This window comes from Chiloscyllium plagiosum, unplaced genomic scaffold, assembly GCF_037043375.1.
Source record: "Chiloscyllium plagiosum isolate Xiang-an unplaced genomic scaffold, Cpla_swu_hap1 HiC_scaffold_5, whole genome shotgun sequence".
Taxonomy (NCBI): Eukaryota; Metazoa; Chordata; class Chondrichthyes; order Orectolobiformes; family Hemiscylliidae; genus Chiloscyllium; species Chiloscyllium plagiosum.
The window spans coordinates 90533472-90558606 of record NW_028270143.1 but is presented as its reverse complement, the minus strand read 5'-3'; the positions used below and the strand labels follow the sequence as shown (position 1 = coordinate 90558606).

Here is a 25135-nt window from a genome sequence, read left to right as displayed (position 1 = left end):
ATCTTGTGGATGAAATTCAGTGCTGCACTATCAATGGTATTATGTGGAGTACTTTGTCCACAAAAATATAAAAACAATGCTAGAGAAACTCAGGAGGCCTGGCAGAATCTGAGGAGAGAGGAAACAGTTGCTATTTAGAGTTTAATGGACGTGGATGTAGCTGGTGGGCAGGCTTTGGGGAGTCGTAGATTGAGTTACTTGAATTCCCAACTGTTCCTGTAGCCATTATAGCTGGTCCAGTTTTTGCTAGTGAATGGTATCCTCCTAGGATGTTAATGGTGAAGGCATAAATTATGGTAATGCCATTGAATGTCATGGACAAATGTTTGGACTCTCTTTAGAGATAGTCATTGCCTGGTACTAATGTGGCATGAATCTTTCTTGCCACTTCTCAGGCCAAGCCTGGATGTGGTCCAGGTCTTGCTAATTTGGATTGCTTTAGTGTGAGGAGTTGCAAATGGTGTTTAACATTGTGCAAACATCTCCACTTTGACCTTATGATGGAAAGATGGTCACTGATTAAATAGTCTATGATAGTTGGAACTCGGGCACCACACAGAGGAACACTACAGCAAAGTTGTGGGACTGAGGTAGTTAACGTCCAATAACCACAACCATTAGCTTTGCCTCTAACTTTAGCAAGTGTCAGACATTAGTAAAGAAGCCTTCCAGGGTTAACTGGGTAAGCATGTCATATTGGGATAATAGTAACCACTGGTCTTTAGCAACAGTTAAGTCAATATCAGGTGGTCCGTTCAGTATCATTCGTTTTTGACTTTGCGTACAATGGAGTGACTCGCTAGGCAATTTGCAAGTTAACCATATTCCTAAAATCTGGTGTTATGGACCAGATTATTTTGACAATGTGTCCTTACCTAATGGTGTTAGGTACTATGATAGAGGATCAGCCACAATCTTGCATTCACGAGGGCACTGGAAGATTTTAAATGGAAACAATATGAAAAGATATGAGCAAATAGCAGGAGAATACTTGTTTTGTATCTCGTATCCTGTGAGAAAGCTATTTGGCCCATCATGTCCACACCAGTTTTTCAAATAAACATCGTGCCTTGGCAACAAGCTCCTGCTATTTGCTCATATCATCTGTTCATATTGTTTCCATTTAAATTTTCCAATGTCCTCGTGAATGCCATGATCGTGGCTGATCCTCTATCTTAATACCTTACACTATTAGGTAAGGACACTTTTCTGTTTAAAAAAAATCTGGTCCACATAAACACCAGATTTAGGAATATGGTTAACTTGCAAATTGCCTAGTGAATCATTCCATTGTATGCAGTCAACACAGCAAAATCAAAAACCAATTAAACTGAGCAGACCACTGATATTGACTTAGCTGTTGGCTACTATTATCCCAATATGACATGTTTACGTAGTTAACCCTGGAAGTCATCTTTACTGATGTTTGACATGTGCTAAAGTTAGAGATAAAGCCATCTCAAAAGCTGATTGCTGTGGTTATTGGATATTAACCACCTCAGTCCCAGGATTTTGCTGCAGTGTTCCTCTGTACGGTGTCCTAGTTCCAAATATCATTGACTGTTTCATTAGTGACAACCTTCCATAAGGTCAAGGTAGAGAAAAATATGAAAGAAAGAGAACATGGGGAAACAAAGCAAAATCTTAATGTCCATATGACAGAGATGGTGCTGGATGTCTTAACGCATAAAGGTGGATAGGTCCCCAGGACCTGATCAGGTATACCCAAGAGTCAATATATGTGAAGCTGGGAAATCACAGCCGGTCAGACAGTATCAGATAAGCAGGAAAAGTCTACGTTTTGGGCCAAAACATAGACTTTTCCTGCTCTCAGATGCTGTCTGACTCTAGCTTCTAGCACCTGCAAAAGTCCCTACTGTCTCCAGCTGTACCTTAGAACTCTGTGGGAATTGAGGGCAGTAATTGTTGGGCTGCTCACTTAGATATTTTGTATCATCGATAGCCATAGGTGAGGTGCTGAAGACTGGAGGTTGGCTAACATGGTTCCACAGTTTCAGGAAGGTGGTAAGGAAACTACAAACTGATGAGTCTGACATCTATGGTGGGCAAGTTTTTCCACTTATTTGGAAGGGCAAGGACTGGAGAGTGTTGCTAAACAATGAGACCTTGGAGTTCAGGTTCACAGTTCCTTGGAAGTGGAGTCTCTGGTAGATAGGATAGTGAAGGCAGTAGTTGGTATGTTTGCCTTTATTGGCCTGTGCATTGAGAGTAGGAGTTGGGAGATCATGATGCAGCTGTACAGGTCATTGGTTCAGCCACTTTTGGAATACTGCATTCAATTGTGGTCTCCCTTCTATCGGAAAGATGTTGTGAAACTTAAAAATTAGAGAAGGTTTACAAAGGATGTTGCCATGGTTGGAGGGTTTGAACTATAGGGAAAGACAATAGGCTAGGGCTATTTTTTTCTGGAGTATTGGAGGCTAAGGGGTGACTTTTAGAGGTTTATAAAATCATGAGGAGCATGGATAGGGTAAATAGCCAAGGTCTTTTCTGCAAGGTGGAGGGGGTGTCCAAAATTGAAAGACAGTAGGTTTAAGGTGAGGGGGAGAAGGTTTAAAAAGGTACCTAAGGGGTAACTTTTGCCACACAGCAAGTGGTAGAGACTGGTACAATTACAACATTTTAAAGGCATCGGAGGGATATGGGCCAAATGCTGGCACATGAGACTAGGTTTATTTATTGGCATGGATGAGTTCGACCAAAGGGTCTGCTTCCATGCTGTACTGCTGACAGCAGTATTCTGGTCCAATGATTGAGATATTAAAATGATATGGAATTCAAACTTAGAAAACAGCTCTATCAGCTGCCATGGGAGGATTTGAAGCCAATATCCCAGAGTAACTGAAGTCTCTGGTCCAATGACTTTACTATTTGTTATCCACTCCTCTTCCTGATTGCCAGGCTAAAATTTCCATCAGTAATTTTATTTAGCTATGCTTTCAGGGCCACATGGTTATTTTATACAGCCAAAAAAAGTTATCCCTACCATCTATTGTTCATAGCAGCTGCTATTGAAAACCAGTTATGAAATATTTTTCAATTGTGGGTTTAAATCCCATTCCAGGACTTCATGTGAATTAAAACAACTGCCCTGCAGTGTTGATTTGAAGCAGAGATGCAATAAGCCAGGTCCAATTTGCCTTCTCTGGTGAAAATAAAAGAATCATTAATGCTGTATTGCAGCTGAGCCAGGGAATTAGCCCTCTTGTCTGGAACACTAGATATCTTTTATTTAACACCACTGCAAGTGCAGTGTATAAACAAAACAGAGTACTTAATTGGCTGAAGTATTTTGAAATATCCTGAGATTCTACATCATGCACTCTCTCCACCACTGGTGTCGTGTAACAATGTGTACCATCTAAAAGATGCATGGCAATAACTTAACAAGCCTCCTTCAAAAACGTGTAACCTCTACCACCTGAAAGGATAGTAAATGCATAGGAATACCACCATTTTCAAGTTCACGTGTTATTCTGTCCTGGAAGTTTAATTGCTATTTCTTCACTGTCACTGGGTTAAATTCCTGAAACTCCCTTTCTAACGATTGTGCGTGTACATAAGTTATACGGATTGCATTGATTCAAAATGGCAGCGTACCACTACTGAAGGCAATAAATGCTGACTAATAAAATTCTATTTTCAGAATGTGAATGCTAAAAATGGCAAGACTCTCTTTCTACACCACAGAATTTACCACTGATTAATGTCCGCTTCGAATTATGGTTTAACTCCATTTACAAAATTGCAGGAATGATTTGCTGCAAGTTTTTACAGTGAAATTCACATCAAGCATCATTCTCCCCAAAGAAGCAAATAATTAAAGCAAATTTTAAAGCCAGGTCTCTAGAAAAGTGAAATAAAATATGCTTTATGTATGTTTATGTTACCTGTTGGCAAGCAAACAACACCGGGCCTGTTGCCAATCCAAGCTTCAGGTCAGCAGCAGCAGGTTTTCCTAACTGATTCGCACAGGAGGTGAAGTCCAACACATCATCTACCAACTGAAACAAATATAGGTTTTAGAAATGGACATTACTACAGGCTATCTTGTTCCAGGAAAGTCACAAGAGATTAAATATAATCTTTACAGTACCTGAAATGCTATCCCAATATTTCTTCCATATTGGTATGCAATTTCCTGGACATCTGGGTCACAATTACCAAGGATAGAGACCTTTATTTAAATAAATAAAAAGCAAACAAACAAACAAACACTCATTTGATTTGTTTTTGATAAAACCATGTATTTTCCGATCTGGACCTGTTTTTAATGATTTAACTGAAGCAACCAACCTGTCAATTTAAATGTCAAATTTGATTTGCTTTGCCTGCCTATTTTGAATGCAAATCATCTCTAGTGAGATCTGCAGCCTGAAACATTTTATAGCCGGTATTACTTAAAATATTGCAGTAATTTAAAAATCATAGACCATAAAAGAAATAGAAGTGAGGTAAGCCATTCAGCCCCTCATGTCTGCTCCAACATTCAACAGGTTTATGACTGGCTTTTTCATGTAACCCTTAATTCTCAGACCAATTCAGCTCCAAATCTAGTTTGACTTAATTGATGCAAGCCAGAGCTGCAGTCATTTCTGCAATTGGTCCAACACATTGCACATTCAAACCAGGTTTTTCATTGTTAGGTTCATGTGAGGTTCAGGTTCAGCTATGAATATCTACAGTCACTTTTCAAATCCTTTGAGGAAGGATGGCCACTTAAAAAGGTACTAGAGATTTAATGTAACCTATGGATTTGTTTAGGATACTACCTTAAATGGAAGTGATTTGAGGTGCTCCCACAAAAATCTGTACATTTAAAAATAATAAGCATAACCAGAAACACTAAGTTTTACTAATTATATTTTACTTCCTTAAACAAAAAAAAAATCACTTTCTATTACAATCAAGCTTTTTTGTTTCCATCCTCAAAGCTTCCTCACAATGTAAGTCACACGTGCTGATCCAGAAGTTACCATTTTTATTGAAATTACTGAGATTGACAGTAGTGAATATTAGGGGCAAGTTCAGACATATTAAATACAATAAAACCTCCCTTTCCTGTAACATTCTGGGATCTGCCAGGGAGGTAAACTTCCCATTTAAATGATAGGATTCACTACTATCTGCAGTAGGTCTTGGAGGGTATCGCCTGAGATATGGGGGGAAACCACCTGTATTCATTTATTAACAATTCTAGTAAATAAAAGGGATTGCATACGAAGGAAAATGGGCATTACAATTAGGGATGAGTAACCAAAAAAACGCTATATTAAGTAAAAATACTAGGACAGTGTAGCTTTGAAATAAAATACCTCTGAACTGATTAATTGTAGCAATTAGGCTACAACCTTCTCTCAATCCTTGCATTAAATCAAATGATACATGTAAAATCTTACATAGTAGGCATTTTGTATTATAAAATGTATTTTATATTCCACAATAATTTGTCAGACATAATTCCAATTGCTTTAAGAACGTACATACTGCTTTACAACTGTTTGCTATGAGGCTTGCAGTCTTCTTGAATGTTTTCTCAAGGTAATGCCCAAATCTTTCATTCTCATTTTCTTTGGAGCCCAGCTGCATAAATTCTCCTAAACAGAAAAGTAAAGATGTTAATTCACAAAATATCAACCATTGAAGACTATTTTATGCCTTCAAATCAAATTTAAACTAACCTCGCACCAAGTCTTCAATTGCTTGAGTAAAAATGGATACTACAGTGTTGTTACCAAGACGGGCAAGGGCCACAGAGGCTGCAGAGAGAACAAAGTCTCCGGCCAAAATAGCCTGCAATGAAAAATTCACTGAATAATGCACAGTAGAAGCAGGGATAAAACAATTCATACATATGCAACAACTTTACTTATTGATAGTTTCCTGAATTAGGGCTGAACATAAGGGTTTTCCAGAGCAGTGTTTTCAGCAAACAAGTAGTTCTTGTTTTGCATTCCTATCAAGGTGTTGAGGGAATGCTGTAACTGTAACGTTGTCCTAAATCAAGTAGCAAAGAAAAGTTACTCATCTTTCTTTTGCCAGTCTCTTTTCCCCCATTTTATTCTCCACATTTACTTTGACATTGAATTTATTCACTCTTAATATAGTCTCACTCAGTTGTTCCTATTCATTTCTCAATTCCTCAAATCTCACTGGTTAAAAGAGACACATTGTTTGTCCTTTTGAATACAAAAGGTTTTATTCAATTCATTCCTAGAATGTGCTTGTTGCTGGCTAGCCCAGCATGCCCTGAACATCCCTATTTATTCTTGGGAAGGGGCTGATGAATCACACAAGTCTCTGGAGATTAGGTACCCCTAAAGTGCTGTTAGAAAAGAGCTTCTAGATCTGGATGCAGAGATAGAGGCAGTGAAGGAATTACAATATAGTTCCAAGTGAGAATGGTCTGGACAAAAGAGGGAACTTGAAGCCAGATGTGCTCCCGTCTACGTCCTAGGTGGTAGAGGTCATAGGTTTGGAAAGTGCAATTGTCATCCTTAACACCAGTTCACACTGTGTGCATAAAATATTAAAACTCAAATATTATAAATAAGTCACACTAAGGCAAGCAATGAGATGGTCCCACAAAATCTGCATATTTAAAATGACTTAGCATACCCAGAAACCTGTCTAGAGAGCACAACACTAATAGTTTTACCAATTACATTTTATTTCCTCGAACAAAAATCACCATGTCTATTACAATCAAGTATATCTCACTTCCTTTCTCTATCATCGTCAAAACTTCTGGATCAGCATGTGTGCCTTACATCGTGAGGAAGCTTAACATTTTATTGAAATTAATAGTGAGATTGACAGCAGTGGACATCAGGGGCGAGTGTTGGACATGTTAAATATTCACTACTAACAATTCTAGAAAAGGGATTGCATACTAAGGAAACTGGGCATCAAAATTAGGGAAATCAAGCAAATTAGAGTTATATAAAATAGTAGCAACAAAAAAAATAACAACAGTAAAGAGTGATAGAAGCAAGATAGAGGAAATAGGTGAGAAAATTACTGTTATTCTACCTATGATCTTCCACAAATTCTCTTTATTCCACTACCATCCCATGGCTGAGATAATTGTGTGGAAATAAAACACTTCACGTGGAAACTAGGAAATTAGATCAGTTAGCTTAACATCACTCATCAGGAAGTTACAGGAATCAATATATGACAAGAATAACACCTAAGAAATTTCAGCTGAAACAGAAAACTTGTGGATTTGCAAGATAGATTATGTCCAGTGAGTTTTGAGGGAGTGAGTGCTATAAATTAATGTTTTATATCATATATGTAGTGGACTTCCAGAAGTCATTTGATGAAAGTCCCTTAGGATGGAGGCAGATTATTGACTTGGTTAATAAATTGATTGAAGTTTAAGGGACAGATTAAGCATATGGGCAGGATATGACTTGTGATCCTTAAGATCTACACCACTAACTTTTCCATGGCAGAAAGGCATGCTGAACTGCATGCAATATAGACAGACAAAGTTACAGCAGTATGAATAGATTAAGTGAATAATCAAAAACTGATAACTGACTCCAATACAGGCAAATGTCAGGCTATTCACCTGGGAACAAAAAAAAAGTACTTAAAATACTAAAAAGTTAGAACCAGTTGCATTCTCTTATCAATTTTATTCTTGCCAATGACTCTTATCAATTTTAAGAGATGCACCATAGAAAGCATCCTATTCCAGATGCATCACAGCTTGATATGGTAACCGCTCTGCCCAAGACCGCAGGAAATTACAGAGTTGTGAATGCAGCCCAGTCATTCACGCAAACCAACTTTCTTTCCATTGACTACAGTTCCTGCTGACTCAGGAAAGCCAGCCAACATAATCAAAGGCCCCTCCCTCCTCCTTTGTACTCTTCTCACCCTCTTCCATTGGCCAGAAGATACAGAAGTTGGAAAACTTTTACCAACAGATTCATGAATAACTTGTCCCCTTGTGTTACCAGACCTATGAATGGACCTGTCATATTAGAGTTGATCTTTCTCTGCACCTTCTCTAGCTGTAATACTTTATCCTGCACTCTGTATTACCCTGATTTACTTAGTTAAGGTATGATTTGCTTGGATAGCACGCAAAACAATACTTTGCACACTCAGTACATGTAACAATAATAAATCAAATGATTAAAGTCCACCAATTTGATTTGAAATCACAAGCCTTTAGAGCACTGCTCCTACATTAGATGAAGTGGAGGAAAGCACGTTGCCTATAACTTCTGTGCCTGAGAGGTAATGGCAAGGTAATTCTAGGTAATTAAGAGTGTCAAAAGATAAGTACAAATAGTGTGAGTGGCATGTCGACAGGCTGAATAACAGGTCTATCTGAAGGACTAGAATAGAAGAAGAACTGACTGACAACTAAAGCACGGGATAGTTCACACCAGAGTACAATGACTAGTTCTGGGTACAGTGTCTTACACCAGCACAGGAGGGAGAATAGCATGGTTTTTTCAACAGTTTCCAGAATCTCCAAAGAGTTAAATTGTGAAAAATTAAATTAAATGGGATTCCTTGGAATTTAGAAAGTTAAGGGGTAACTTATTTAAGATATTATGGGGAATACATTAGATAGACAGAAGTTACTTCTGTTGGTTGAGTCTAGACTATGAACCAATTATTCATGACCATAGCAGTCACACTCACCTTTCTCTCTCCCCAGATTTTATTTACAGTAATTTTACCCCGTCGAGTATCTGATCCATCAATAACGTCATCATGCACAAGGCTAGCAGTATGGATCATCTCAACGATCATGCCTATCGAGTGCTGGCTACTCGACAACTCCCTAGACAGAATGGATAGAAAGGAAGAAAAAATTAACTATGATATGACCCTGGGAGAAACAACACAGTCTGGTTCATCGAAACCTACACTTTTTGGGAAGATGACACTTTTATATTAAGAATGATTGAACGCTAAAGTTCAGGCTATGTAGCAGCAACAGAACTACTCAGTTGTATTTTCTTAGGACTTAAGTATTGGCTCAAAATAGTTCAAAATGTCAAAGACTTAAAAAAATTAAAACAAGATGTGAAACAAGATATTACATCTAAACTACTTTCCTTCTAATAGGAATTTTGGAGAATGGAAAGAAGCACAGTTAACATTTCAAGTCCAGGGACCCTTCTTCAAAATAGTTCTGAAGAATCTGAAGGTGTACTGGACAGCGAAGAAGGTTATCTCAGAGTGGAGCAGGACTTGATCAGATGGGCCAATGAGTTTAAGTTAGATAAATGTGAGGTGCTGCATTTTGGAAAGGCAAATCAGGGCACGACTTACATTCTTAATGGTAAGGTCCTGGGGAGTGTTGCTGAGTGCAAATTCATAGTTCTTTGAAAGTAGTGTCAGAGGTAGATGGGACAGTGAAGGTGGCATTTGGTATGCTTGACTTTATTGGTCAGTGCATTGAGTATAGAAGTTGGGAGGTCATGTTGCGGCTGTACAGGACATTGGTTAGGCCACTACTGGGATATTGTGCGCGGTTCTGGTCTCCCTGCTATACAAAGGATGTTGGGAAACTTGAAAGGGTTCAGAAGGGATTTACAGGGATGTTGCCAGGGTTGGAGGGTTTAGCTAAAAAGAGGCTGAATAGACTGGGGCTATTTTCCCTGGAACATCGGAGGCTGAAGGGTGACCTTCTGGAGGTTGATAAAATCATCACGAACATGAATGGTGTAAATAGACAAGGTGTTTTCCCAGTGGTGGGAGAGTCCAAAGCTAGATGGCATATGTTTAAGTGGAGAGGGGAAAGATCTAAATTTGATCTAACAGGTGGTGCGTGTATGGAATTAGCTGCCAAAGGAGCTAGTGGAGGCTGGTACAATCACAACACTTAAAAGGCATCTGGATGGCTAGATGAATAGGATGGGTTTTGAAGAATAGGGGCCAAATGCTTGTAAATGGGACTAGATTTATTTAGGATATCTGGTAGGCATGGTCAAGTTGGACCGATGAGTCTGTTTCCATGCTGTATATATCTATAACTAAGTTTGATCTCACTGAATGGTGGAACAGGCTTGAGGGGCTAAATAGCCTACTCTTATGTAACCAGAGTTCTGCAAAAATATTCTTGTCACACATTTTTTAAAAAGGTTATTAATGTATGTTAATAATTTGGTTAGTAGCAACTTACATCAATGTTGTTACTGGCAACACAGCAACCCACTCACGCAAAAACAGGAGTTATGATAAGCAATTACACACTGCTGTAAAATTGGCATTTCATGATTTTAATTTTAGGATGACATTAGTGTGTAAGTGTCAATTTACTATTTTATAAGAGAAAGAAATAATCTGATGAAATTTTGGTCAATGCAGAGAGACAATGGGTTTAAAATGATAGGAAGGATGTTTGGGAAAGATGGACAATGCTTAAAGGCCACATGGCTAGCTTCCAAAGTTGAGAGGAGGTTAACAGAGTTTGCTATAATTTTCCAATCTTCCCTGTATGTAGAAGACGTGCCAGAGGGGTGGAGATTGACAAGTATGACATTACTAGTAATTGTACATTGATTAATTTAATAACTAGTGGTAGGACTTCAAAACATGAATGGAGGTATCAATAAGCATTTGGAGAATTAGCAGTTCATTGAGAACAGCCAGCATTGGTTTGCAGAAACAGATCATGCTTGATTACAGAGTCATAGAGATGTACAGCATGGAAACAGACCCTTCGGTCCAACCCGTCCATGCCGACCAGATATCCCAACCCAATCTAGTCCCACCTGCCAGCGCCTGGCCCATATCCCTCCAAACCCTTCCTATTCATATACACATCCAAATGCCTCTTAAATGTTGCAATTGTACCAGCCTCCACCACATCCTCTGGCAGCTCATTCCATACACGTACCACCCTCTGCGTGAAAATGTTGCCCCTTAGGTCTCTTTTATATCTTTCCCATCTCACCCTAAACCTATGCCCTCTAGTTCTGGACTGCCCGACCCCAGGGAAAAGACTTTGTCTATTTATCCTATCCATGCCCCTCATAATTTTGTAAACCTCTATAAGGTCTCCCGTCAGCCTCCAACGCTCCAGGGAAAACAGCCCCAGCCTGTTCATTCTCTCCCTGTAGCTCAGATCCTCCAACCCTAGCAACATTCTTGTAAATCTTTTCTGAACCCTTTCAAGTTTCACAACATCTTTCTGACAGGAAGGAAACCAGAATTGCACGCAATATTCCAACAGTTGCCTAACCAATGTCCTGTACAGCCACAACATGACCTCCCACCTCCTGTAATCAATACTCTGACCAATAAACAAAAGCATACCAAACGCCTTCTTCACTATCCTATCTACCTGCGACTCCACTTTCAAGGAGCTATGAACCTGCACTCCAAGGTCTCTTTGTTCAGCAACACTCCCTAGGACCTTACCATTAAGTGTATAAGTCCTGCTAAGATGTGCTTTCCCAAAATGCAGCACCTTGCATTTATCTGAATTAAACTCCGTCTGGCACTTCTCAGCCCATTGGCCCATCTGGTCCAGATCCTGTTGTAATCTGAGGTAACCCTCTTCGTTGTCCACTACACCTCCAATTTTGGTGTCATCTGCAAACTTACTAACTGTATCTCTTATGCTCACATCCAATTAATCAGTTAATTTTTGAAGAGGTGAAGAAGAGGATTTTGAGAAAACTTTTGACACAATGTCATATTAAAGATGAGCTAACAAGACTGAAGCTCATTCAATAGGAGGGTCAGTGTCAGTTTGGATAAAATTGGCAAAAGAGAACAGTGAACAATGGTAAATGGTTCTCTCTCAGATTAGTGAATGTTACATGTTGGTGATCTCCAAATGTAAGGACCATTGATTTTTGAAATTTAAAAACCTCATTACAACCTTGGTTCAAACATGGGAAAAAAAAACTGAATTCCAGATGTGAGGCAAATGCCTTCAACAACAAGGCTGCATTTGACAGTGGGTGGTACCAATGGTTTCAGCAAAACAGGAGTCAATGGGAATCAGGCGGAAGCCCCCATAGTTTGGAGTCATGCCTGGCACGTAAAGAAGATGGTTGTGGTTGTCGAAGTCAGTCATTGAGCTCCTCAAGCTAATATCCTAGTCCCAACAGTCTTCAGTTGCTTCAATGACCTCCACACCACCACAAGTTCAAAATTGGATGTTCACTGATCATTGTACAATGTTCAGCACTATGTATGACTCCTGATACAGAAGGAGTCCACGTCCAAATGAAGCAAAACCTGGACAATATCCAGGCTTGGGCTGAAAAGTGACGAGCAACATTCACACCACACAAATGCTAGGTGATAACCATCTCTAATAAGAGACAGACAATATAACCATTACTCTTTGATATTCAATAGTATTATCTGACTCTCAACATCCTAGGAGTTACATTTGAACCAGAAACTGAACAGGACTCATCCTATAAATATAGTCGCTACAACAGCAGGTCTATGGCTAGGAATCCTGTCCATCATAGAAGGTGCAAATCAGGATTGTGATGGAATTCTCCCAGCTTGTCTGAATGAGTGCAGCTCCATGAACATCAAAGCAACTAGACACCATCCATGACAAAGCAGCCCACTTGATCAGCACTACATCCACAATCATCCGCACCCTCAACCACTGATGCTCAATAATAACAAGAAATACATCAAGGCTCCTTAGACAACCACCTTCCAGCCCACAACTACTTCCATCATGATGGGCAAGGGCAGCAGATACATGGGAGCATCAACACCTGCAAGTCCTTCCAAGCCAGTTAGGTCAAAATCCTCAAACTCCCTCCCTAAAAGGTACGGTGAGTCCACTCACAGAACATGGACCACAGCAGTTCAAGAAGGCAGCTCACCAGCAGCTTCTTGAGGGCAGCAAACAGGCAATAAATGCTGACCCTGCCAGCAATACCTGCATCCCACGAGTACATTTAAAAACGGTTTGGATTTTGGAATGCAGCAATATTTTAATCAAATCAGATTTGCAAGGTGTGGCAAACGGTGAGGATGAAACCAACTGCAGAAAAGCAAACGAACAGACAAGTAGCAGATGGAATTTAATAAAGAGAAGTGTAAGATATGGTACGCTGGCAGAAGGAATAGAGGAGCAACAACACACAAACATAGAAAATCGGAGAGATAGAACAATACAGCTCAGTACAGGCCCTTTGGCCCTCAATACTGTGCCGATCTATGAAACCAATCTGAAGCCCATCTAACCTACACTATTCCATTATCATCCACATATTTATCCAATGACCATTTAAATGCCCTTAAAGTTGGCGATTCTGTTACTGTTGTGGCAGGGCATTCCACAACCTTACTGCTGAGTAAAGAACCTACCTCTGACATCTGTCCTACATCTATCACCCCTCAATTTAAAACTACGTTCCTCGTGCTAGCCATCACCATCAGAGGAAAAAGGCTCTCATTGTCCACCCTATCTAATCCTCTGATCATCTAGTATGTCTCTATTAAGTCACCTCTCAACCTTCTTCTCTCGAATGAAAACAGCCTCAATTCCCTCAGTGTTTCCTCATAAGACCTTCCCTCCATACCAGGCAACATTCTGGTAAATCCTTCCTATAATGCGATGGCCAGAACTGTATGCAATACTCCAAGTACAGCTGCACCATGACCTCATGGCTCTGAAACTCAATCCCTCTACTAATAAAAGCTAACATACTATATGCCTTCTTAACAACCCTATCAACCTGGGTGGCAACTTTCAGGGATCTATGTACATGGACACCAAGATCTCTCTGCTCATCTACACTACCAAGAATCTCACCATTAACCCAGTAATCTGCATTCCTGTTGCTCCTTCCAAAGTGAATCACCTCACACTTTTCCTCATTAAACTCCATTTGCCACCCCTTCTCTGTAACCTACAATATCCTTCCGCACTGTCCACAACTCCACTGACTTGAGTGTCATCCACAAATTTACTATCTCTTCCTTCTATGCCATCATTCTGGTCATTTATAAAAATGACAAACAGCAATGGCCCCAAAACAGCCCCTTGTGGTACACCACTCGTAACTGAACTCGAGGATGAACACTTCCCATCAACCACCACCCAATGTCTTCTTTCAGAAACTCGCCAATTTCTGCCGTGGGGAACCTTATCAAATGCTTTACTGAAATCCATGTATACCACATCAACTACTTTACCCTCATCCACCTGTTTGGTCACATTCTCAGAGAACTCAATAAGGTTTGTGAGGCATGACGTACCCTTCAGAAAACCATGTTGACTATCCCAAATCAAATTATTCCTATCTCTTATAATCCTTTCCGACACTTCACCCACAACCGAAGTAAGACTCATTGATCTATAGTGTTGTCTCTACTCCCCTTTTTGAACAAGGAGACAATATTTGCTATCCTCCAGTCTTCTGGTACTATTCCTATAGACAATGAAGACAAAGATCAAAGCCAAATGCTCTGCAATCTCCTCCCTGGCTTCCCAGAGAATCCAATGATAAATCCCATCCAGCCAGGAGACTTATCTATTTTCACACTTTCCAGAATTGCTAACACCTCAATGAACCTCAATTCCTGTATCTCAGTATTCTCAACACTTTTTTTTTCCCCGTGTAAAAACGGACGAAAAATATTATTTAGCACCTCTCCTATCTCTTTGGACTCCACCCACAACTTCCTACTACTGTCCTAGACAGGCCCTAATCTTACTCAAGTCATTATTTTATTCCTGATATACCTATAGAAAGCTTTAGAGTTTTTCTTCACCCTACCTGCCAAAGTCTTCTCATGTCCCCTCCTGGCTCTTAGCTCTCTCTTTAGGTCCTTCATTGCTAACTTGTAACACTCAAGTACCCCAACTGAGCCTTCACATTTCATCTTTACATAAGCCTCCTTTCTTCCTCTTGAAAAGAGAGTAAACTTCTTTAGTAAACCTTGGTTCCTTCATTCGAGCACTTCCTCCAAGTCTGACAGGTACATACTTATCAAGGACACGAGTAGCTATTCCTTGAATAAGCTCCACATCCAAATTGTGCCCTTCCTCTGCTGTTTCCTTCCCCGTCCTATGCATCCTAAATCTTGCCTAATCACATCATAATTGCCTTTCCCCCAGCTATAAAAGTCTTCCGCTGCAGTATATACCTATCCCTTTCCATCACTAAAGTAAACTTAACCGATTTGTGGTCACTATCACCAAAGTGCACACCCACCTCCAAATCTGACATCTAGCCCAGTTCATTACCCAGTACCAAATCCAATGTGGCCTCGCCTCTTGTTGACCTATCTACATACTATGTCAGGAAACCATCCTGCACACGTTAGACAAAAACTGACCCATCTAAAGGTATTCAAACTATAGCATTTCCAGTCAATATTAGAAAAGTTAAAGGCCCCGGTAACAACTACCCTGTTACGTTCGCTCCTATCCAGAATCATCTTTGCTATCCTTTCCATCACACCTCTGGAAATATTTGGAGACCTGCAGAAAACTCCTAACAGGGTGACCCCTCCTTTCCGGTTTCTAACCTCAGCCCATACTACCTCAGTAGACGAGTCCTCAAACATGCTTTCTGCCACCGTAATACTGACCCTGACTAACAATGCCACACCTCCCCCTCTTTCACCACTTTCCCTGTTCTTACTGAAATATCTCAGCCTTGGAACTTGCAACAACCATTCCTGTACCTGCTCTATCCATGTCACCAAAATTGCCACAACAAAGTTCCAGGTACCAAACCATGCTGTAAGTTCACCCACCTTATTCTGGACGATTCTGGCATTGAAGTAGATATATTTCAAACCACCTTCCTGCCTGCCGGTACACTCCTGCGACCTTGAAATCTTATTCATGACCTGACTACTCTCAACCTCCTGTACACTGGAGCTATAATTCAGGTTCCCATCCCCCTGCTGAATTAGTTAAATCCTCCACAAGAGCATGAGCAAACACCCCACCCCCAAGATATTGGTACCCCTCTGGTTCAGGTGGAGACCATCCTGTTTGTAGAGGTCCTACTTACCCCAGAATGAGCCCCAAATATCCAGGTATCTGAATCCCTCCCTCCTGCACCATCCCTGTAGTCACGTGTTCAATTGCTTTCCCTATGCCTCACCTCGCTAGCATGTGGCATGGTTAACAAACCAGAGAGAACAACTCTGTTCTAGCTCTAAGCTTCCACCCTAGCTCCTTGAATTTCTGCCTTACATCTCCATCCCTTTTCCTACCTATTTCATTGGTGCCTATGTGGACCACGAGTAGGGGCTGCTCCCCCTCAAGGATCCCTAAAACACAATCAGAGACATCATGGACCCTGACACCTGGGAGGCAACACATCAACTGCAAGTCTCTCATTCCCACAGAATCTTTTATCTGTCCCCCTAACTATGGAGTCCCTAGTGTCTAATACTCTACTCCTCTCCCCTCCTTCCCTTCTGAGCAACAGGGACAGACTCTGTACCAGAGACCTGTACCCTATGGCTTACCCCTGGTAAGGTGCAGGGAGATTTAAAAAAAAAAATCAAAACGCAATATGACCTTGAACTTGTTGCCTATGACCATGGTGAAAGCAGAGAAAAGTTATGATTTCAAAAGAAAACTGAGTGGAAACCAGAGGCAAATAAACTTGCAGGGTTATGGGAAGGAATGGAAATGACTGTAATGTTCCATAAAGCATGTGCTAGGACTCAGTGGACTGAAATGTTTCATTCTGTGCCAATTACTACTCTAGTCCACTACTATGGCTGGGAGACAAGGAGAGGTAGACAAACCTTTATCAAAAATCCAAAAAGCTCCAAAATCCGAAGGACTTTTTGTAAAGTTTTAATCTCATTAACAAGATTGTTTGGTGTGCAGTTAACCCAACTCCGCATCCACTCAATGCGTGTCACTCATATGTGACGTAGTGGGGGGGGGGTGGCTCAGCACTGGCAGACCTCAATTCTGTCTTAGGGCCTGTTACTCAGTGAGTCTGCTGTTCAATAAGATTTTTTAAAATTTCACCATTGAACTGTCACTTATTCTGAAATTCAAAAAGTTCTGAACTCTGAGAACCAGCTGGTCCCGAGCATTTCGGATAAAGGATTGTGTACCTGTATTTACTTCTGTGCTTATGAGTACACTAATGACTTTAAAATAGCAGTGGGCAGAAATGCTTGCATTCATAACTTATTACAGCCTTGGTTCAAACATGGGCAACAGAAAGAAAAAGAGCTGAATTCCGGAGTGGAGGTGAATGACTTTGACAACAATGCCACATTTGACAGTCGGTGATGTCAATGAGTTCCGGAAAATGGAAGTCAATGGGAATTAGGGAGAAATCTCCATAAGTTGAAGTCATGTCTGGCACACAGGATGATGATTGTGGTTGTCGAAGGTCAGTCCTCGAGCTCAGATGACACCTGTGCAGGAGTTCCTCAGCATAATGTTCTAAGCCCAACCATCTTCACTTGCTTTCCATCCCTTACTTCTCAGGTCTACTCAAAAGGTTTTTTTATTTCAGCTAACAGTTTACAAAACTTACTTCACTCACCCATTCTTGCCATGGTGGAGATTGCACGCTTTTGCCATTAATACCACAATCATTGGCCGAAAAGCCTTCCCTTTTCCATCAAAGTAATAATCGCAAATTGCCTTAAGGTCTGAAGAAACTGCTAATAGCTGAAAGGTCATTTAAAGAGTTAAATCTCAGAAAAAAAAAGGTGTTTTACACTTTAATAACTAATGAGCAATCATAAGAAAAAGAACAGACTGGATAAACATGCTTGTATCGTAGAGGATTAATTACCCAAACTACTAAACATTAACTTGCAAGATCACAAACTAAATGCTTGCCATACTCTTCCTCCCCCACTTTCTTGCTTTACCTTCTGCATTATGCAGAATTGTTCTACATTCAGTAGGAAAGAGTGCACTTTTGCCAAGCTTAACAGGATACTTAGTCAATGTATAGTGGGGATATGGTGGCATGGTGCTAATGTCACTGGACAAGTCGTCCAGAATCGAGAGTGTAGTGCTGGAAAAGCACAGCAGATCAGGCAGCATCCAAGGAGCAGGAGAATCGATGTTTCAGGCAAAAGCCATTTATCAGTAATACAGAATCCCAGGCTAATGTTCTGAAGCAGGACTACTGGACCCGAAATATTAACTTTGCTTTCTCTCCACAGATACTGCCAGATTTGTTTTTCCAGCAATTTCGGTTTTTGTTTCAGACTTCCAGCATCTGGTCTTCTTTGGATATTTTTGTTTCTTGGGACATGGGTTCGAATTGCATCATGGAGGATGGTAAAATCTGAATTCAATTTTAAAAATCTGGAGTTTAAAAAAAATGCTGGCCTCAAGGTGACCACTGTGGTAAAACCCATCTGGTTCACTAATGTCCTTTAGGAAAGAAAATCTACCATCCTTACCAATCTGGCCTACACATGACTCCAGATTTTTGCTACTTTCTTCGCAACTAGGGACAGGTAATAAATGTTGGCCTTATCAGAGAAGTTCAAATCTCGAACAAATGTTTAAAAAAGATTACAGACAGACCCAGGATATTTAGTCAATGCATTTTGGGGAGACAGATGGTGATATGGTGCTAACGTCACTGGACAAGTAATCGAGAATCCCATGCTAATGTTCTGATGAAGGGTTACTGGACCTGAAACATTAACTATGCTTTTTCTCCAGCTTCTGCCCATACATTTAACATGCTGTATTAAGATTGCAGAAATCTCTCTCATTTGTATCATCCCTAAATTAAGGAATCCGTACGTGCATCTCTCACTTGTCTGTTTCTTCTCAACATTGCACAGCTAATACTAGAGATTAAATGAGAATTAATGGTCAGGATAAATAAGTAGGTGAAATGTAGGTAATATTATACATACACAGGGATACAATATATATTTTAAACTGCAGGTTTAGGAAAGGATCATCAGATTTTTATTTAAAGTGTCTTTATGATGCTAAAAGTAATTCAATAGGAATTTAATAATTACGAACAAATTAAGTTAAAAAGAGTACTGTCCAGACATACATTGGTTGGTGTCTGCTGAAAACTGTCCCCCTGAATTTAGGGAAAGGTAGATAGGAACGTAAGAGATAGGAGCACGACTATTCCATTCAGCCCGGCCATTCTAAAATATCATGGATGATCTGCCCAAGCCTCAACTCTTCTTTTGTATCAGCTCCTTATAGCCCTCAACTCCCTGACATTTCAAAGATCTATCTACTTCCTCTTTAAATACTTCCTATGATCATGTATCCACAAATCACTGGGATAGAGAATTCTAATATTCACTGCCATCTGGGAGATAAAACACCTTCACACCTCAGTTTCAAATGAGTGCCCTGTTATTCTGCAATCTTGCCCCCTTGTTCAAGATTCCTCTACAAATGGAAATAACTTCTCAACATCTATCCTGTCAAGCCCCCTCAGAACCATGAATGTTCATCCACATTCTTGTAAATTTTGATGAATAAAGGCCTAATGTTTGATAAGTCAACCCCTTCATCTAAAAAAATTAATGTAACTAATTTCTTGAGCTACATCCAATGCCAGTATACATATTTTAAAAACACTGGAACAAAAACAGTACGCAATACTCCAGGTGTGGTCTCACCAAGATCCTATATGGCTATAACAAGACTTTTCCAATTTTAAATTCCAACCCGCTAGCAATAAAGGGCAAAATTCTATTTGCCTTCTTACTTACTTGCTGCATCTGCATGCTAACTTTGTGTTATATGTATAAAAAATACTGAAATAGCTCTGTGTCACTGTTTGTTTTTTCTTAAGAGTCTCTCTGTCTCATTCAAGTATATGACCTCTCAATTTCCTTCATGAAACTCCATCTGCCAGGCTTTTGCAGATTCCTTACGTCATCATCAAACACGCCCTCAACTATTTTTGTACCAGTTGCAAATTTAGATATATTATACTCTAAGTCATTATAGCAATAATAAATAATGGAAGCTCTAGGACTGACCCTTGTAGCTAGTTATATCTTTCCAACCTAACCCATTAATCTTAGCTCTGGTTCCTGCATAGTAACAAATTCTCAGTCCATGCTAATAAAATCAACCCAATATCATGCGCTCCTATTTTATACAAGAACCTTCCACATGGCACCTCGTTAAATGTCTTCTGGAATTCTGAATTCACTATATCTATTGGCTTCTTTTTATCAATTCTGCTCATTATATCCTCAAAGGAATCTATCAAATTTGTCAAACATGATTTTCCATTCACAAAACCAAGTTGATTATGTGTGTTAAGCTTGTCTAAATGTTTTGCCATTTCTCCCTTAATAAAGGACTTCAGAACATTCCCAATAACGGTTTCCCGCTACCAGTTTCTGTCCTTTTTTGAACAGGGGCATTACATTAACAGTTTTCCAATCCACTGGAACCTTCTCGAAATCCAATGAGCTCTGGAATATTTCCATCAAAGCCTCCATTTTCGCTGCAATCACTCCCATTAAGTCCAGGCCATCAGGTCCTGCCAACTTATCTGCTTTTCGTCCCATCAGTTTGTTAAACACTTTATCATTCTTGATCGAACAGGATACAAAACTGTCCCTCCCATTAGCACCTTACTCATCTGATATCTTTGGGACAGTTTAGTGTCTGTGAAAACTGACAAAATATTGATTTATTATCTACCATTTCCCCTTTACCAGTTATTAATTACCTCGTCCCTTCAAAGGGTCCCATACTCACTTTATCTAAATCTTATTTAAATATCTATCAAAGTCCTTCCTATTTGTTTTCACATATCTGGTGAATTTACTTTCATAATCAATTTACTCTGTCTTAATTAGGTTTTTAATCATCCACTATCAATTCTTTAAAAGAAATGCTGCAAATTATCATTGGTTTGTATGCTTTAGTTTATGATTGGATGCTCTCCTTGACTGCCTTTGTTAATCGTGTATCTTCTTTAAAATTATTTAACCTAGTTTCCTAATCAACCTTTTCAGAGATGTTATTACACATCTCTGGAGCAGGTGGCACTTGTTCACAGGTCTCCCTGTCCAGGGATATGGACACTACCTCGGCACCACAAGAATCTCCTTTTTTTTGGTCCATACTTCTCTCAGAATCCTTTTATGACAGGAATAATTTTTTTTGCTGATTTGCCACTGCTGATCTAATGACCTTCCAGTCCACTTTGGTTAAATCTTTCTTCACACCTTTGAAACTGTCCTTATTTGAGGACGCCAGTTCAAGACTTGAATTGCTCTGCCCATGAATTTGAAATTCTATCATGTTCTGATCACTGCTCTCAACTGTGTGACCCTTCGTTAATCCTATTTTTTTAAACACATTCTAAACTAATTTATTCCCAGTTAATGTAAAGACCACACCTTTTTCTGCATTTTTGATTGTGGATTGAAGTGTGAAAAAGAACGCTTTGTAAAACTAAAGATTATGGTGACTAGTCATTGATGACAAGTTCTGCCTGCAAACTATGATGTGATTAGTTCCCAGTTCAATAACCCTTAATTATGGTCTTTAAAAATCCAAAAAAAATTTTTATCAGTCAAATTGGTTATCAACCACCACCTGTCCCTCATCAAGGACAAATTCTGTTTGAGAAGATTAACCAGTAAACTAGATTGCCTAACTTCAGATCAATTCAGACAAATAAGATTTTCATTAGTTGTGTCAATCTCAGTTTCTCATTATTTTACATGCAAAGCCATCAACTTGTGAAATGGCTTTCCAACTGGGCAACAGAAGGTAAGAAACTTGTATTCTCCTAGCTTAATGTCTTCTATGCATTGTGGGATCTCAACTTTTAAAGTGAAGATTAAACATTGTATCAAAAGGGTTGCAGTTTCTGATGTGACCTATCATTAATGGACATGATTTCACAGTTGAAGTGGTAACATTTAATAGATAAAACATTATACTGTAATATTAAAAGATTAAATTGGACTATCTCCCTGGACATTAATGTAATATTGAAGGGTTAAACTGCACTATCTTCCTCCAGAAGCTGAAAGTTCTGGAAGTGGTTGGGGATGACATTCATGTAGGAATGCGGATGACTCCCATTTCATTTAGACAGTCATTTACTACTACTCTCCTACTATTATCAAATTCAACTCTCATTCAGTCCCTTCCATTCAGAAACACTTCCATAGCCATCCCCCAGCCAATCAGGTTCACTTGCATGATCATCCCTGATACTGAAGCATATCACACCGACACTGTGGGGAAGTAGCTGAGCCAGAACCCGTTTGCAGGGCTGCTCCAAAGCTAGGACATATCACACCTACATTGTCTTGGGAATTGAGGAGTCAGGAAATCATCTGCATAACGATTCCCCAGGATTAGGGCATTTACATTTATTTCTGCAGATGACCTCATCCTACCTGTGGACAGAGTACACTTGTAAACATTACCAACTGACCTGTATAATGGGGATGTGTTTTCCTTATTCAAGGCCTCATTTTGACTCTACTTCACATGATCAGCGAAGAGTGTCAGAGGGGTCACCTAGCTTGTACAAGCTTTAATAAACTTTACCTGCTTACAGAAGCTGGTGGTGTGTGCGAATTGCATCTCATGTGTGAAACCTTGGGAAGAGAACCTAACAATACTTCTGCCGTTACCCAGTTTTGAAAACTTCTGTAGTTATGAAAATGAAAACTTCGGCTAGCAGAAAATGAAAGACTGGCGTACCTGCCTGATTTCAGCATATAGATTCTTCAGATCGTTCTGAGCCAATACGTAGGGGCTTTTATGCTGTTTGTCACTATACACCTGGTTGCGGCAGCATTTAGTTCTAGTCGTGTACATAAATCTGGATGGACTTCCAAAACAAGAGAGAGTCAACTTTGATGTTAGTGGCTTCTGTATATAAAAAGTTAATTTAAACGAATTTCAAAATATCTAATGATTTTATGTTTTGAGGAAAATATAACAATCTTTCCTTTTTCAACATGCCTTTTAAATATGGGGTTATCTGTCAACATTAGAACACTGAAAATTCCATAATGCAACCAGACTTGTGTTTATAGAATCATGGAATGATGCAGCATGGGAGGAGGCCATTGAGCCCATCTTACCAGGTCTTCGAAATAACTAATTAATCCCATTCCTTTCTCTCCTCCTCATTCTCCCTCCCCCCCAACTAAAAAGAGTACAAACTAAAAAAAAGAGTACATATCTTCATGTGTGAAGGAGCAAGGGAACCTGGGTGTTATTAAATGGGTCACAGAGTACATGATCAAGGAAGTTTTGAACTTAAATAAAACACTAGTTCAACATCAAGTGAGGTACTAACATTCTGGGTGTCACTGTAGTTTTGAGTTATTTTTGAATAATTTATAATGTACAATATTATATAATGCAAACTTGATCAAATAAGTGAGGAATTAAAATATTTTGTTTAATTATGATAACAGTTTTTTTTGTGGAATGAAAGTAATTTGATAAGTAAAAGGAAGGTTTAGACCTTTGTCATAAGCATAGTTTTTACTTAAAGACACAGATTATGTTTAAAGGTGGTTTCATTTGGAACACATACATGTAATAGATCAATGGATATGGTCATGACCATGGGTCAGAATCTCAAAGTACAAGTACATGGAAATTTATAAAACTTAGAGTTCCAAAAAAGGATCTATCTTAAAAAAAATGTTGATACAGACAAAAAATGGATAGAAATTAAGTAGCTGTCTGGGGAGTGGGGGGGAAAAGAGGCAGTAAGCAAGAGTGAGAGAGAGAGGTGAGGGAGCTGAGGGGTGTTTGGGGTTGAAGGGGCAAAGGGTTGGGGGTGGAGACAGACAAAAAAAGTTCCCTCTTATTTCTAGACTCTGCATGTGGTATTATTAATTCTTCTTGCAGTTAGTAATTATTAAATTTATTTTTGATTAATTTAAGAAAGCCTGGTTAAATTGGCACCTTTTAAAAATAGGTGTTCCTTTACTTCTAGGAGAAAAGTATCCACAAGGAAAAATCGGTTTTCAAATTAATTATGTTGCAACAACTAAGGGAACAGGTGACTAAAGAAAAGGAGCAATTTCATTCCTCTAGTATTGAGTACAGTAGTTGGGAGGTCATGTTGCCGCTGTACAGGACATTGGTTCGGCCACTTTTGGAATATTGCGTACAATTCTGGTCTCTTTTCAATAGGTTGTCTCAATTTCTCTGTCCCCACACATCCAATCCAACCTATCTCCCTCTGAACTGACTGCACTCCGTGCACTTAGGTCCAATCCTGACTTCGTTATTAAGCCTGCTGGTAAGGATGGTGCTGTCCCCTACATCAAAGGCATCTCGGAAATGACTGCCAGACTACCCAGACCCCTTGGCATCATGGTAGCCTACAAACCCACTAACACACTTTTAAAAAAAAAAGCTAATGAATTTGAAAGACCCCATTCAGACAACAAGCAAAACAATGTAATTTACAAAATACCTTGCAAGAACTGTAACAAACGCCATATTGGACAAACAGGTAGAAAACTAACCACTGGGATACATGAACATCAATCAGCCTCAAAAATACATGACCCACTCTCACTAGTATCCTCACATACAGATGAGGAAGGGCACCACTTCGACTGGGGCAATACATCCATCCTAGGACACGCCAAACAGAGACATACACAAGAATTCCTAGAATGATGGCATTCCACCTGGAACTCTATCAACAAACACATCAACTTGGACCCAATAAACCACCCTCTGAGAAAAAGAACAGGAAACGACATCACCAATCCAAGGAAACTCTAAACACAAATAGAAAACAGGTCACTAACACCAGTGCTTCACTGAAGGCTGACTAATGGTATTACCTAGTATGGTGATGAAACGTCTGAAAATGAACCTTCCAGCTCAGCGTGCAAACTTACATCCAGAACCTCAACCTGAGCTACAAGTCTTCTCAAAACTTGCTAACACCTGGTCTCTTTCTGTCTCCTCCCAACCTCTGTTTCCATTTCTGCGGATAGACTGGCCACTAATATCCACTATAAACCCACTGACTCCCACCGCTATCTGGACTATACATCCTCGCACCCTGCTTCCTATAAAGACTCCACTCCATTCTCACAGTTCCTCCGTTGAATATATTCCGATGAGGTCAATTTCGACAAGAGAGCCTCCAAAACGTCCACCTTCTTCTTCAATCGAGGATTC

The 25135-nt window shown here is 39.7% G+C and overlaps 1 protein-coding gene across 9 annotated transcripts in view; it reads right to left on the bottom strand.

The window, feature by feature from the left end:
• The window catches only part of pdss1 (prenyl (decaprenyl) diphosphate synthase, subunit 1), a 56417-nt gene that overhangs the window by 17413 nt on the left and 13869 nt on the right, over positions 1-25135 (bottom strand). For 5 of the 9 annotated variants that reach the window (XM_043690553.2, XM_043690552.2, XM_043690551.2 and 2 more), the window contains 7 exons: positions 22673-22802; positions 17523-17650; positions 8692-8833; positions 5703-5814; positions 5509-5618; positions 4118-4198; positions 3912-4025 (listed from right to left, as the gene is read on the bottom strand). In XM_043690553.2, coding sequence (XP_043546488.1) covers positions 3912-4025; positions 4118-4198; positions 5509-5618; positions 5703-5814; positions 8692-8833; positions 17523-17650; positions 22673-22802 — 817 coding nt within the window. Of the gene's footprint in view, positions 1-3911; positions 4026-4117; positions 4199-5504; positions 5619-5702; positions 5815-8691; positions 8834-17522; positions 17651-22672; positions 22803-25135 lie in introns of those variants that run through there. The other 4 variants (XM_087987452.1, XM_087987453.1, XR_015757242.1 and 1 more) reach the window with 3 other exon arrangements.